This window comes from Mixophyes fleayi, chromosome 7 (assembly GCF_038048845.1).
Source record: "Mixophyes fleayi isolate aMixFle1 chromosome 7, aMixFle1.hap1, whole genome shotgun sequence".
NCBI lineage: Eukaryota > Metazoa > Chordata > Amphibia > Anura > Limnodynastidae > Mixophyes > Mixophyes fleayi.
The window spans coordinates 76,701,216-76,716,533 of record NC_134408.1 but is presented as its reverse complement, the minus strand read 5'-3'; the positions used below and the strand labels follow the sequence as shown (position 1 = coordinate 76,716,533).

Sequence of the window (15,318 nt, the reverse complement as noted above, 5' to 3'; positions counted from 1 at the left end):
GAGAATAATATATATATATATATATATATATATATATATATATATATATATATCACTTTATGATAATATAGCTTATTTATAATCTAGGCTACAGTTCATAAGCTCTATTTTTGCCCATTACCCACCATATCTTGATGTACTACTAACCTATCCAGCGGTGGTTACTGAAGGGTTAACTTATTTTAAATCTTTTTTTCTATCCTTCTATGTGTTTTTATCTCTATATTTCGCCAAGTATTTACATGTGTTATAATAAAGGCATTTGCCCTGTTACATATGATATACTGACTATTTAAATTTTGGAAACCAGAGTGCCCTTGCTCTTTGAGCTACAACTTTCTCTGCTCCCCTCCCTTTTTCGTTCCCAGAGAGTGCAAGTTTTATAGTCATAATAGTCACAAAATGTTTGGTTAATGCCCTTGGGATCAGAGATCAAAGAGTCCCCCTTGGACTGGATCGCTGGGATACACTGCATGGCCCTTTTTAATCTCCGTTTGTTAGCCAGTGGAGTGTCAGACTTGTTGCTCTTCTCATAGAACCTTTGTTCGAACCAGCGGAGGGCTCTCATGTTTATTTTCTGCCTGTAAGTTATGTTATTCTCCCTGTAGCTGTGACAGCTGTCCGTGAACCTTCTGGAAAGAGTGCGTTTGTGAATCTGTTTCAACCTCTGGATTTGGGACGAGAATTGATTTGCTCTAGTTGCTGTATTTTTCAAATGTGAGGCATATTTAATTATTTATCCTCTTATTACTGCCTTATGTGCCTCCCAAATTGTGGAATATTGAAGTTCAGGTGATGAGTTAAGGTCAAAATAATCTTAATTTTTTTTAGTGACCAATTCCTTAAACTGGGGGATTGGATCTTGAGCAAGGTCTTGTTAATATGCCATGAAGGTCTACCTATGAGAGAGACATTAAGATTCAAAAGAAGTTCTATGGCTGAATGGTCTGACCAGTGGTTGGCAAGAATGGAGGCAGAGATTAGAGAGGAAGCAAGGGAGGAACAACAAAGAAACAGATCGATCCTGGAGTAGGAGTCGTGGGGGTAGGAGTAGGAAGAATAGTCCTTGGCCGTTGGGTACAGCACCCACAAAGAATAGAACAGACCTGCCTCGGCCATATGCTGGTTGTGTTGTTTGGAGCCTGTGTGTGAGTTCCTTGGGTGGGGAGACCTGAGTGGTAACCTTCGAATATTTCTGAGCTACAAGTTCCTAGATCAATAATAGAATGATTCTTTGCTGACTACCCAAAATACATGGAAATTGGGGTTTCTACCAATGCAGGTGTTATTACTGACCGACAGGGTGCTCAAACTTTTGCACATGCTACATTTAAGGGGTGGAAATTCAATAGTGATTAGAGTCCCATGGAAGTCTTAAATCCCTGTATGCATTTCCGGGTATTACTGTATCTAAAACATTGCTGATTTTTTTGCCTCTATGAGGCAACAATGTATTGCTATCCTAATATCACACAGTCTAATCACAGACTCTGATGGGACTTTGTTCAGAATTAAATTCCCACGTAGTGCTCATTTTTTTCAATCAGCTTAATATGTTAAATTTTGAATGTGGATTAAAAAGCACAGAAACAATTTTGCACCATGCAGAGATTGTATTATTGTCTTTTCATTTAGAGATTCAGTGATTTATTTTTGACCAGATATATTTGCCCCTCTTTCTTTTTAAATTGTCCATAATTAAAAAAATACCAACATTCATTCATGGACTAACCTGCTACATTGTGTGTGAATGCACTGTGCTTATTCTTTGACATTGGAATCAATAGATGTGCTCAGCCTCCCTGCCGGTGATGTTAACTTGTACTGCTTGCCTAACCCTCCTTTATTACTTATATTCCCATTACCTTAGCTGTAGCCTGCTCTTTTCTCTATTAAAGAATTTCTGGTTTGATTGCCATCTTAACCTTTGGCTTGTTTACTGGATCCTGTTGTTCACTGCCTCAACTGACCTTTCGACTTGTCTCTTAAGATTTTCCTGTTTATTGCCTTGCCTTGACCTTTTGACCTTTTGACCTATCTTCAGACCTCCTCACTCTACTACTCGACTAAATACCTTTCTGATCTATTCCACTAGTTTGAATGACTTTACCCTTTCGCTAGCTGGCATTCAGATAAGTCCCTACTTTAAAGGCACAGGATGATATTTATAATGGTAAAGCATGGAAATATTGCTAGAGAGCTTTAACTTTCTTTAATGTTACTAATATATGGATTCATATAGCTGCTAAATTAAAATGTAACTTTTTGCAGAACCAAGTGGGCAGCACCCAGACAACAGTACTGGTCGACAAACACAGAGAGCTAGACAAGAAGGTTACAGATGTGAAGAACAGAGCTCTTGTAAGTTGTTGTTTTTTGTTTTTTATTATTATTATTATTATTATTATTATTATTATTATTATTATTATATATTTTTAATAACACATCCATATAAACTAGATAAAATTTAGATAGAAACAAATGCCTTTTCTATAAATGTTAACTGAGATATTATTTTTAAAGTATGGGAAAGAATTAAAAATAGGGGTTATCTTTTTTTTTTTTTTTTTTTTTTCACATGACATATATTTTTCACAAGTATTGTGTACATGTAAGAGTTTTAGCCATTTTAATTTAAGGACTAACCCATCGCTCTCCTTCCAAGTAGCAAAACCGTAAGCATATCCTCTGATAGATCTTGAGGTACTCACCCTTGCTGGCGATGTCTATGTACTCTTCTTTAGAGCTTGAAACCCTTGAGAATTTTACTAGAATACACCGCTCTTTGCATGAACATTGATTAGATGGCTGCAATGGCTTGACCAAGGTTCTACCACTTGGTAGGTTGGTGTTAATCCTTAAAAACAGTAGTTAATGTAAACATATAACTACCCAACTGTGGCTGGATCCACCTTCCCCCATACAGAACATGTTTCAATTTATTTTTGTTTTGGCACAGCATGCTTGGTATTTAATACTGTAAATGCTGAAAGAGTGTGCCATTTTTGAATCAACATATTGTGCAACACTATCATGGGAAATCATATGTAAATTATCCTCACTCCTGAAATAGGATTAGGGGGAATGTATTACTTTGACAGCTGTGGAAATGTCCCAGATGAAGCATAATTCTTTGTTAAAATACAGAACTGTTAAATCCATTGGTCCTTTCAAATCTAGTTCTGTTTGTTTGTCTACCACATCTCCCAGATTGGCCACCCTGCCAAACATCCACTAGGATTGGTGCTGTATTTTAACTGCTTCTTTATGGAAGCGGTGGTGACTGGTTTTGTCTCTATATAAAGAGCACAGTTTGCTGTTTTATGGGTCCACCATCATGTACTATGGGATGAATAATCAGTTTCACATTGCTCATAAATAGTCCTTACAAGGCCATGCATGATGCCGTTTACTTGATGTAATCCGGTGACCTATTGAAAAGAGCAAACTCTGTAATCCGTTCCCCAGCTGTGCAAGGGAGCTGATTTGTCTAGTAATGGATCATTTTGTCTAGAATGAACCTCCTATTACTAAATCCAATGAGTTGGAATCTATACCCGCTCTTGAAACCCAACATTAAAAGTAGATTTACATTTCTTTTTTTCTTCTTAACATATAGATATTTAGTAATTTGATAAACTGACCGCACCTGTAAGATGTACTGTAAGAGAAATCATAAAATTGTTTAATGTATGAATTGTGTTATGAAACTAATTTATATTTTAAGTATTATAACAATTGGAATATGATTTGTATAATTATGTTGTGTGACAATATTGTAATTTTGTTTTAATAAAAAAAAAAAAAAAACAATAAAAAATTATTGAGATGTTGTGAGGTCCCCGCTATGGCAAGGCAACCACAGCAGCCAAGACACACTAGTAGATGTACACATAGGGGCATATTCCGCCGACAATCTCGCGGTCCGCGCATTATTACCGTAATAACGTAAAAACCGTTATTACGGTATTTTTCCGCTGGATTTCAGCTCGCGGCTCAGGGAGCTGCGAACTGAAATCCAGCGTTTTTACGCGCCACGGAAATGGCACAATTGAATATGTCCCATAGAATAGCAGGCATGTGAGAAACAATTTGAAAAAAAATTAATAGTCAAATATGGGACTGAAGTATATGATACCACCAGTGTCCATTGGTAAAAAAAGAAAATGAGAAAAGTCCATATGCAGGAGAATACAAGATACACACTCCCAATCAGGATCAACAAGGAATATTACAATCCAGCCAGGTGACAGCAGCGTGTGAAGGGTCGAAGAAGTGGGTGGTAACACCCGTTACAACCCGCATGCAGTCTTCCAGGGAAAAGCATAACGTACGGCAATTGAAGATCCAGTAGTCGTCTTTTGGCTTGAAGGAACTGAGCCCTGGTCTTCTCAGTTTCTACCTTTTGGTTTGAGTATCGGAGGTTCTTTTTTGGGGGGCGAGATGTAGGATAGTGTCTCTGTCCTTTAAAATGTCACATTTTGCAATAAAGGTTCACGGAGGGGCACCTGGCGGTGGTCTCTGAGTAGAAATGTGGTGCGCTCGTTCAATAGCAAAATGTGTAATGAAGCAGTCTCTCCAAAATAGTGGTATTAGCCAATTTTCCAAATTCTCAACAGAATCTACTATGAATAACGGTTTAAAAATGTGATATTTTATTTCATAGGAGGTAGAACAAGATGTTAAGAACCTAGAAGACTTACAAGATGAATATGACTTCAAATGCAAAACTATACAAAGCAGAGGTAAGGTTTTTAAACTTGAAAAATTAATTAATTTTTATATTTTAGAATACCCTGTAGCTGGACTTGAAATATCACTTATCACTTTATAAACTAAAATCTTATAAACATGCTGTCACGAGCCGCGGCGGCTTCGGGCACCGCCGCGACTCTCTGCCCCAGCGTCCCAGCCGTCGTCATGATGACCGGGACGTCACTTCTGGTTTGTCCCGGCCGTTGCCAAGGCAACGGTCAGGACGCTCTCAGTCTGTAACGCCGCGTCATCCAGGACAGCCGGGCGCAAATTAAGAAATAGCCTCAGATGGCTAATTATCCCTCCTGTGGCCAAACGTTTTCATTGGTCCATACTAGTATGTAAGGCAGGAAGGGGCAAAGCCTCCCTGCCGGTTATAGTCCCTGCTACCCTGCATACTTCTCCTGCTCTGTTGTTGCTCCTGTTATTTCTATTATCGTTGCTGACCCATTGCCTGAATACTGACACCGTTGTTTTGTCTGTGACCCTTGACCACTTGCCTGGATATTGACGCCTCTTATTTGCCTGTGACCCTGACCCAATTGCAGTTAGAAAGTAAAGCAATGCATTTATTGTAATAAAAACAATCAATAGATTATTATGTACACACAGTAAATAAATGCCAGGCAGGTTTACCACATTATCTGTCCCTTACCCCACTAGCTTAAGGAGTTAGTCACCTGGCTGTCCATATTGACGACCCATGGATCTCTCTCAGCTGCATATCTAGATTCTGGTAGAGAATGACAACTCAAAAACTAGACCTGGCACCTTCCATGAATGAAATCCCAGAATGAACACCACCTCTCCCCCTGGAGTGGCTCCTTAAATCTAGGGTCAAATTTCCACAGTGCTTTCCCCTCCCTTGTCAAACCCCTGGGTCTCTCTTTCTGTAAACATTGGCAAGTCCTGGATCAGGGGGTTGGAGGTGAGCTGTGCTTCCACAGAAGCCCCCAGCAGGGACGCAGACAAAACGTCTGGACTAGTCTTATGGAGAATAATGGATACTAATTTGCTTCCTGCACCTCCAATGGTAAGGTAGCAGTCAGCCTCTCCTAAAATTAACCCCTTACACTAATTTGTGATGTCACAGGGTCCCAAGCTGTTCCTTTCTTTCTGTAGAGATTGGAGGGGGGAGAATGAATGCAGCTCCAGCCCCCTCACCTGTATCCTGTACACCACATGATCTTTACCCATAACCCACCTGGCTTCACTTTAAGGACAATGCATAACAACCTCACTGCCACATCATCAATATACAATGCACAACATACATATTTACAATGAGCTTACAATGTCCCCTTATCCACATGTAACTAGACATTTCAGTTGTAGTCTGTTGAGCTGGGGAACAAAATCAAGGGCTATGAAAAGTACTTGCTATAATCCACATTATGTGAGAAACGAGAAACAGGATGGTTATATTGTTATCACACTCGTTTAGTCACATATACCGTATATACTCGTGTATAAGCCGACTTTTTCAGCACGTTTTTTATGCTGAAAAAGCCCCCCTCGGTATATACACGAGTGAACTTACCTGTTGTCCGGTCCCTCAGCGCTTAACTTCTGCAGTGGAACGCATGTGCGTTCCACTGACAGGAAGTTCGGCATTTGGAACGTAAACTTGCGTTCCAAATGCCGATCTTCCTGTCAGTGGAACGCACATGCGTTCCACTGCGGAAGTTAAGAGCTTAGGGACCAGAGAACAGGTAAGTAAGTAAAAGGCTGAACACTCCCAATATCTTGTACTGCAGATTAATAACCCTAATGGATTGGGTAATTCCCATATTTGTCAGACTAGAAGTTTTAAATGAGCACTATAGGGTGACATTCATGACCCAGTACGATTAGTAGACGCGTGTTCCAGCCATGTACGCATCAAGGGATTTTCATTGGCATGTTTCTGGCAGACATGTCAGAAGTAGCAATGTTCTCCAACATCCATTTAGTCTACCATGATAGGTAGTGCTCGGCAAACGCACACAAGTATCTGGTAAATCTATTCATGCACGTTGAAAATCTCTTGTCTGGCTTTTCAAACAGGACACTTCAATAAAAAAAAAAAATTCTCTTCCCTGTGGAAACATACTAGTAGGTTAATCAATCTCTCCCTCTCCCTCTCCCTCTCTCTCTCCCTCTCCCTCTCTCTCTCCCTCTCCCTCTCTTTCTCCCTCTCCCTCTCTTTCTCCCTCCCCTCCCCTCCCCCTCATTATCTCATTAGGAATAATAGCTGTATATGTATTTATCTAATGCATAGAAGCCACCCCCCAATATTTTTATTTTTGAAATTCACCAGTAGCTGCTGCATTTCCCACCCTAGGCTTATACTCGAGCCAGTTTTTTTGTGGTAAAATTAGGTGCCTCGGCTCATATTTGGGTCGACTTATACTCGAGTATATACGGTACCTCCCCCACTTTTTTAGACCTTGTTCCCAAGTGGCTCCCTTGCCCCAGGTAAACCTTTCTCCCTCAAGTCCAAAGTCTCTGGCCTGCTGTGGTTTCACCTGGGTCTGATCGTAAAGTAGACAGTAGTGTACAGTTCCTCAATCTCCCTTCAGGGTACCATGTGTGCGGGCATATCATCCCACCCAGCTGGAGTGAGGCTTTATGTTGCCCTGTGTCATAAGATGAGACAACATTAAAACTGGCCCACTCCTGAGCACACATGCATGGTAGAAGAGTTGTAGTCCAACATCCCTTGGGTGCCTTGTCCACTCTTAAATGCCCAACTGCAAATAGTCTTTTGGCCTGTCCTCTGTTTCTGAAGACCATTCTCCCCTCCTCCACATATTCAAATGAAATCTGCCCAGGGGCCTGAAAACTTTGGGGATCCTTGTCCGGTTGTTTCTGGCAAAGATCCAATTCCTCATCCCCCAAACGCTCAAGGGACAACTGCCCAGTGGCAGGCAAACGTGAGGGCTCCATTAATATTTTGCTGCTGGGGAATCCTCTAACCAGCTCCCAAATCACTTGTGGGTGCCCACATCCAACTGTTGCACTACTTCCCTCGCCTTTGACGCAGTGAATCCTCATTGGACCCAGACTTCTTCTCCTGGCAGCAAACCAGAGTGGATGGTCGAGTGCAGGCCTCTGGTATGTGGTCCTGGGTTTCCAAATTTGGAGCTGGAGTGCGATACTTCAAAGCTTGTCTGGCTGGTGAATCTTGCTGTGCTGGTGCCCTCCCAGACACCCACTCAGTCACCATCTCCTTATCTGCCAATTCTGCATAGGGAAAGGTTTAGGAGTAGTTTTCCTTGGACTCCATGGTAGTGGCCTCTGACATAACAATTCTTTTATACTCTCCCATTAATTCTGTCATACAATCTGTAATCATGATTTCTGATGGTAGATCTTTTCCATCCAAGTCACCAAATGGGAGGATTTCTCCTAATCCTTTCTGAGTAGTCAGAGGTACAACATCCTCACCAAGCAGTTCTCCTCCAGTCTCACCCAAGATAGTAGTTTGGACAGCTGTGTATAATCCACTGGGATGGACCTCTCCCTGAATAACAGAATAAGCAGCCCCTTTTTTTTTTTTTTTTATGTGACTAAAGATATTGTAATTGACATTTTCCAGTATTCATTCGATACCACTGATCCTGCCCATATTTCAGTGTCAGTAAGTCCTTCTCAACATACCTCGTCCTCTGCTTCTTCAGAACTCTTTTGCAGACATTGCATTTATTCCCAGAGAGCTATGTGGGGACCTAAAGTGAGCATCCATTTCCTATAGACACTAAAGACATTGATGGGATTCTCCTGATCTTTTAAAAGACGTTTGAGGATATCCCTGTGCGTGCAGTACAGGTACGCTACACCCCGGATCTGACATTCCACTAAAAGCTCCTTCATACTCATTGTCTCTACTGGATCTGTAGAATCTGCTAAAGGGCCAGATTCTCTTAGTACATTTGCAGGTGATTCATCAGGCATGTCCATGTGCTGTAACACTCTATTTTCGTCTTGTTTGTACTGCTGATTATTGTTGTAACTGGATCTTCCATTGGCCAGATTCTGCATGGTTTAAATAACTTCATTTGTAAAATCATCCTATTCTGGTTCATCCCGAAAATTCCAGGCACTTGCTTCCTCTTTCAACATTAGCAACACACCCAACAGGTTTTCCAATTTCTCCTGTAGACTGGCTCCTTTCCACATAATAATCTTTGGGCACTCCTCATCCCAATAATCCAAAATGTATTGTGGTGGGGTGGTGCAACACATCCATATTCCCATCCTGCAGACACTGCCACAGTACTTCATGCCAGTAAACCTTTCTCCTGGTTGCACTGGACTGTTTCATCCCTTTCTTTGGGAACTTTTTCAACACTGGGCTGTGATCTAATCTCTTGTTCCTAGAGCTCACACCCATTTTACTTCCAGGGATCATCTCACTGTGATTTCCCCTCTTTGAGACACAGTTCCATCTACCGCTCTCAACTGGTGGGGTGCACCTCCCCTTATCAAATCGGCACTTAGGCGGCATCTTCCATCGCCTAAAGCCCACAACGCTTTTCGTGCACTCTTTACCTTATAGCCGTTAGGATTAAGTTCAATATAATGTGGTAACTTGTTTCTAGTACTAACTGTTTTGCAGAGCACTGGAATGCATCACAATACAGTTCCCCTGCATTTCTACCTAGAGAGGACCTGGGACTGAATGACCCCACTGCTTGCCACCAAAAATGTGAAGATACCTGGTTTATCTGGCCCAATGCTACCCACTTCATGCTGGCTGGCCACCTATGGGTGCCAGGGAAGTCTACCCAGTACTTTCTAGGGTTTTCAATCACTCAGGCGAAATGCAGTTAGAATATAAAGCAATACATTCATTGTAATAAAAACAATCCTTAGATTATTATGTGCACACAGTAAATAAATGCCAGGCAGGTTTACCACATCATCTGTCCTTACCCCACTAGCTTAAGGAGTTAGTTATCTGGCTGTTCAGATTGACGACCCATTGAGCTCTCTCAGCTGCATATGTAGACTCTGGTAGAGAACGACAACTCAAAAACCAGATCTTGCATCTACCGTGAATGGCATCCCAGAATGAACACCCCCTCCTGGAGTGGCTCCTTATATCTAGGGTCAAATTTCCACAGTGCTTTCCCCTCCCTCGGCAAACCCCTTGGTCTCTCTCTTTTTAAACATTGGTAAGTCCTGGATCAGGGGGTTGGAGGGGAGGCAGTGGAGATTAGCTGTGCTTCCACAGAAGCCCCCTGCTCAGGGGCGCACGCTGACTTTTTTTCTATCCTTAAAGAGAGAGAGCTGTTGCGCATACGTGCAGCCGCGCATGCACAGTAGCTCCATTTTGGCGGCACTGTATTGTACAGTAGCCGCGGCGCTGTCAAAGAAGCTTACACGGCTGTGCTGTATTGTATTACAATACTGTACCGCCGCGGACACTTCTTTGACAGCGCCGCAGCTGCTGTACAGTACAGTGCCGCTATGTAGGGGCACTGTTTGGCCCCCGTTCTTCGCGGAGGGGAGGGGTTTCTGCAGAACCAGAAACCCCCCCCTGCGTGCGCCCCTGCTGCTGGGATGCAGACAAAGCGTCTGGACTAGTCCTATGGAGAACAATTGATACTAATTTGCTTCCCGCACCTCCAAAGATAAGGTAGCAGTCAGCCTCTCCTAAATTTAAACCCTTACACTACTTTGCTTCTTGTAGAGGATGGAGGGGGGAGAATGAATGCACCTCCAGACCCTCGCCTGTATCCTGTACACCACCTGATCTTTACCCATAACCCACCTGGCTTCACTTTAAGGACAATGCATAACAACCTCACTGCCACATCATCAATATACAATGCACAATATACATATTTACAATGAGCTTACAATGTCCCCTTATCCACAAGTAATGAGACACTTCAGTTGTAGTCTGTTGAGCTGGGGGGAAAAAAAAGGGCTATAAAAAGTACTTGCCATAATCCACATTATGTGAGAAACGAGAAACAGGATGATTACACTTGTTTTGTCACAACGGTATTTTCAGGAGTTAATAAAATAACATGCATTTTTAAATGATTGAATCATGTGAAGTCACTGTGTGCACATCAAGGGTTAAGTATGCTTATATTTCCTCTAGCATTCTGTTTCGTGTCTGGATACTGATACATGTTGGGTTCTGTATATTTCAGAGTGGCCTGGCATTGTGCTGCATGGTATCAGACAACATCAGCATATGAGGTGAAGCCAGTCCAGAAACAATGTACCCATACATTTTAGAATTCAAAAAGTATGGGTACATCTCAGGCCTTTGTATTCATGTAGGAAATGTATACATCAAAAGACTATCATAATCCATATTTGAGATACACTATATGGACAGAAGTATTGGGTCATACCTGTTAATTATTGAAGTGAGGTGTTTCAATTAGACCTGTTGCCAGAGGTGTATAATATCAAGCACCTAGCCATGCAGTCTCCATTTGAAAACATTTGTGATGCAAACTGGGTCGTTCTGAAGAGCTCAGTGACTTCAAGTGTGGTACTGTGATAGGATGCCATCTTTGCAATAAGACAGTAAAGGAAAACAGGGAAACTCCGTACAGACAACACAATATATAATAGGGGTGATATTAACATTTTGAATGTACCTGATCTTTTAATAATTTCACCAAAATCACTTCATTATTCATATAGCAGAGTGTGCCATCCAATAGACATGTAGTGAACCATATGTAAAATAGAAAAAAAGGTCTTTATAATTTGGGGAACTCCATCATTGTTTCATTATATTATTAAAACTGATTTAAAATCATTCTTCTTTTTGATAAAATTAAAAAACATCTCAACACTTTAACCTTCATTTGTCGAAATAATTAAATAAAATAGTACTTAGGAAGTGAATACAGTAGGAAATATGTAGTTAAAATGTGTAATTTAGCACATCAATAAGGAAGCTCTTGCAATTTTTCTTGATATTATTTCTCCTTTTGAATCTCAATGTAGTTTTCACATGGTTTGTTATCTCTCTTTAGTAATATGGGACTTAAGATATCTGCGTGTTTACAAATTAACCTGGGGTATTTGTCAAATCATAAAAATTCCTTGGTTATAAGTTTGTCTGATTACATTAAGTAGATGTGTAATTAGACTTTTAATTGCTCTACAATAATATTGTTTAGAAATCACCTTTTCTACAGGCTTTATGTTGTATACTACACAGAAACACAGAATCGCCTTTACATTTTCATTTTAAATATTCTCAATGAATCCTATTTTGTGACATTAAACAGTTTATTGGTTGTAGAGTACAGTTATTGTAATACAATTGTTATGTTTATTGCATATATTACATAAATATTTAAGTCAATCCAGTACAGGTCTCTTGTTTGTTATGATATTAGTTCAGATATTCACTGAGAGTAGTGCAGTTAATTATCTTTCTCTTTCATCCATCTGGGGGACACTTGCATAACCATGGGGTTGAGTAGGGAAGGGAGGAGTCTGGCACCCAAACAGTTAACCTTTTTGTGCTGACAGCATATCCCCCCACCAATTCCCCACATACCTCAGTTTGAAGTAGGTGCCCTAAGGAGTAGGGCTAAACATCAGAGAGCTCCACAGTGTTCACTGTTAATAGGCTTTTTCTTTTTTTTTCAAAGTTTTCTTCTGTTGACTAGCGGCGAGAGGCTCTGTTTGGAACAGAGCTGGCTCGTGGGAGAAGCGCCTGTCAGCTGGGGGCGGCCCCGCGGGCAGAGGAGATAAAACGCTTCTCACAGCGGGAAGCAGTCGGCAAGAGACTCTCCCCGCTGATAGCAGGGTCAGGCGCTGCCATAAAGGCAGAAAGCGCCAGTACTACTGCCGTTCCCCGGGTCCAGGCTGGAGCATACCAAGTCCCCTCCTCCAAGAGGAGGGTAGGGGGAACTTGAAGAGATGGCCGCGCTATGGAGGAAACTAGCGCTTTTTTGCGGGGAACGTATTCCTAACAGGATTTCACCTAAATAGAAAGGGGAAATCGCTGTTAGCAGAGACACAGAAGGAGATGCCAGCAGTAGGGGAATGTGTTGAAAAGCACCCCTTCCCCGCTGAGTGAGCAGGTGGAAGATCCATTTGGCGCCAAAATACAAAAGGAGGACAGATGCAGCAGTCATTTGGAGAGAAGTGCACTGCTGACACATATCTTCCCCACTAAGTATCACTATATTTCTTCTGTGTATGCATATGTATTATAGGACAACAGGATGTATTGAGAGAGCTTTAGGTTAAAGAAAACTATAAGTACCCCAACCTGTCTTATTTAATCAGAAATGCTATGATATGTTTAAATAACCTAGTCAGTATTTCTGATGAATGTCTTTTGACTGTTTGTGCGTCTGAGACGTGACTTTATTTTTTTCTTATATTATGATGGCTGATAAAAGTAAAGCAACACGTGCCAAACATATGGTCTGTTCAAGTATTCTGGGCAGAGAGCCAGCAGAGGGGAGCTGTGTAAGAAAGCCACCCCTCCCCCTCTGCTGAGAGAGCACGTGGAGATTCCCTCTGGTGGGAAAGGACACAGCAGCTATTCGGAAGGAAGTGCAGCTGCTGACACACATCTCAAAACTGCTAAGTATCATTATTCTCTCTATATATGCTGAATAGAGAAGTATAAGTATTGTGGGCACATATACTAAGTAGAGCTTGATGTTAAAAAGATTACAGCTCTCCCTTCTGAAAAGTATCTATACGTGACTTTATTTTTGTTTCTCTTATGAGGGCGGAGTAAAGCAATACGTGCCAAATATATGGTCTGTTCCAAATGTAATGCTAAATTGGCTTGTGAGCATTGACCTAGGTGCTCTGTGCTAATTGCAGCCAGTCTGGAAAATCTGCTGCAGCTGTCAGTCTTGCTTTGGCTAATTATATCTTCTACTCTCTATAGACTGATAGAGAAGTATAGATTCTGACCACAATTTGAGAGAAGAGCATAATGTTTATAATAGATTATTGCTCTCTCAGGAACAGAAATACTATCTTTTCACTGGCTCAGAGATGAATTAGTGTTCTGTGTAATATCTTATGTATATATATACTTGTATGGTTGGGGTGTGGTAGCTTTGTTTTCTACTAAAAATGTGAGAAAAACAAAGCAACATGTGCCAAGTGTTTTTTTCCCTGTTCCAAAGGTAATGCTAAATCAGCTGGTGAGCATTGGGAATTAGGGATGCTGTGAGGATTGCAGCCAGTCTGGAAGGTCTGCAGCTGCTCACAGCCTTCCCTTGGCTAAGTATATTCTATACTCTCTATGTAGTGGGTCTACTGATAGGGAAGTATAGATTTTGACTACAAAATTTGAGGGTAGAGCATAATATTTATAAAAGATTATCGCTCTCTCATGTACGGAAATACTATCTTTTGACTTGTTCATAGATTAATTAGTATTTTCTGTGTAGATACCTTTGGTATATGTATTTTACTATGTGGTGGCTTTGTTTTCTACTAACAATATGAGAAAAATAAAGCATCATGTGCCAATTGTTTTTCCCTGTTCCAAATATAAGGCCAGATTACCTGGTGAGCATTAGGATCCAGGGATGCTCTGTGCTGATAGCAGCCAATCTGAGCAGCTGCTTGCAGCCTTTTCTTGGCTAAATAGATTTTATACACTCTATAGGAGATAGGGAGGTATAAGATTCTGAGTACATTCCGGGGGGAATAGCATAATAATTCTAAAAAAAATATTATTGCTCTCTCATTGACAGCAATTCTATCTTTTTTTGACCTGTTCATAGATTAGTTAGTATTTTCTGTGTAAATATCTGGTGGTAGTTTATTTAAAGTTTCAGACAGCCCTTCGCGGGGGCGGGTCTGGCAGAGGCCAGACTACCAGTTCAAGGGCCGTGGGAAGCAGGAGACAGTCCCGTAGAGGAAGGTCATCCTTTCCCTCTGCAGCAGGAAGGGCCTCTTCTGCTAAGCTGTCGGATAGACCAGCAGCATGACTACCACCCGCCTCTGGTTACAGAGGGTGGGGTGGGAGGACGGCTGCTTGGGTTCGCCCAGCAGTGGACAAAGTCCTCGGCGGACTGGTGGGTCCAGGGTATCATGAGACGGGGTTACATTATAGAATTCATGGGGCCAGCTCCTCACAGGTTTTTTCTAACCGGGTTACCCCGCTGTCCTCAGAAAAGACAGGCAATGCTCTTGGCTGTCGATTGCTTCTTTTAAAGAAGGTTATTATACAGGTTCCGGAGTACCAGAGAGGGAAAGGGTTTTATTCAAACCTATTCTTGGTACAGAAACCAGATGGTTCGTTCAGACCAGTGCTGAACCTCAAGCAGTTAAATCTGCATCTGAGAGTAGACTCCTTTCGGATGGAATCCCTCAGATCGGTCATAAATGGCCTGGAGACAGGCCAATTCATGGCATCTATAGACATCAGGGATGCCTATCTCCACGTTCCGATCTGGGAGGGGCATCAGCCTTTTCTCAGGTTTACGATAGGCACAGCTCACTATCAGTTAAGAGCTCTTCCGTTCGGGCTGGCCACAGCCCCAAGGGTGTTTACAAAGATTATGGCAGTTATGGCAGCACTTCTTCACGCCATGGAGGTGCAGTTAGTGCCTT

General features: G+C 41.6%; 1 protein-coding gene across 3 annotated transcripts in view; it reads left to right on the top strand.

Annotated features, from left to right (window-relative positions):
- STAT1 (signal transducer and activator of transcription 1) overlaps window positions 1-15,318 on the top strand; it is a 368,349-nt gene that overhangs the window by 42,438 nt on the left and 310,593 nt on the right. For all 3 annotated transcript variants that reach the window (XM_075179993.1, XM_075179994.1, XM_075179992.1), the window contains exons 6-7: window positions 2,272-2,361; window positions 4,667-4,745. In XM_075179993.1, coding sequence (XP_075036094.1) covers window positions 2,272-2,361; window positions 4,667-4,745 — 169 coding nt within the window. The remainder of the gene's footprint in view (window positions 1-2,271; window positions 2,362-4,666; window positions 4,746-15,318) is intronic.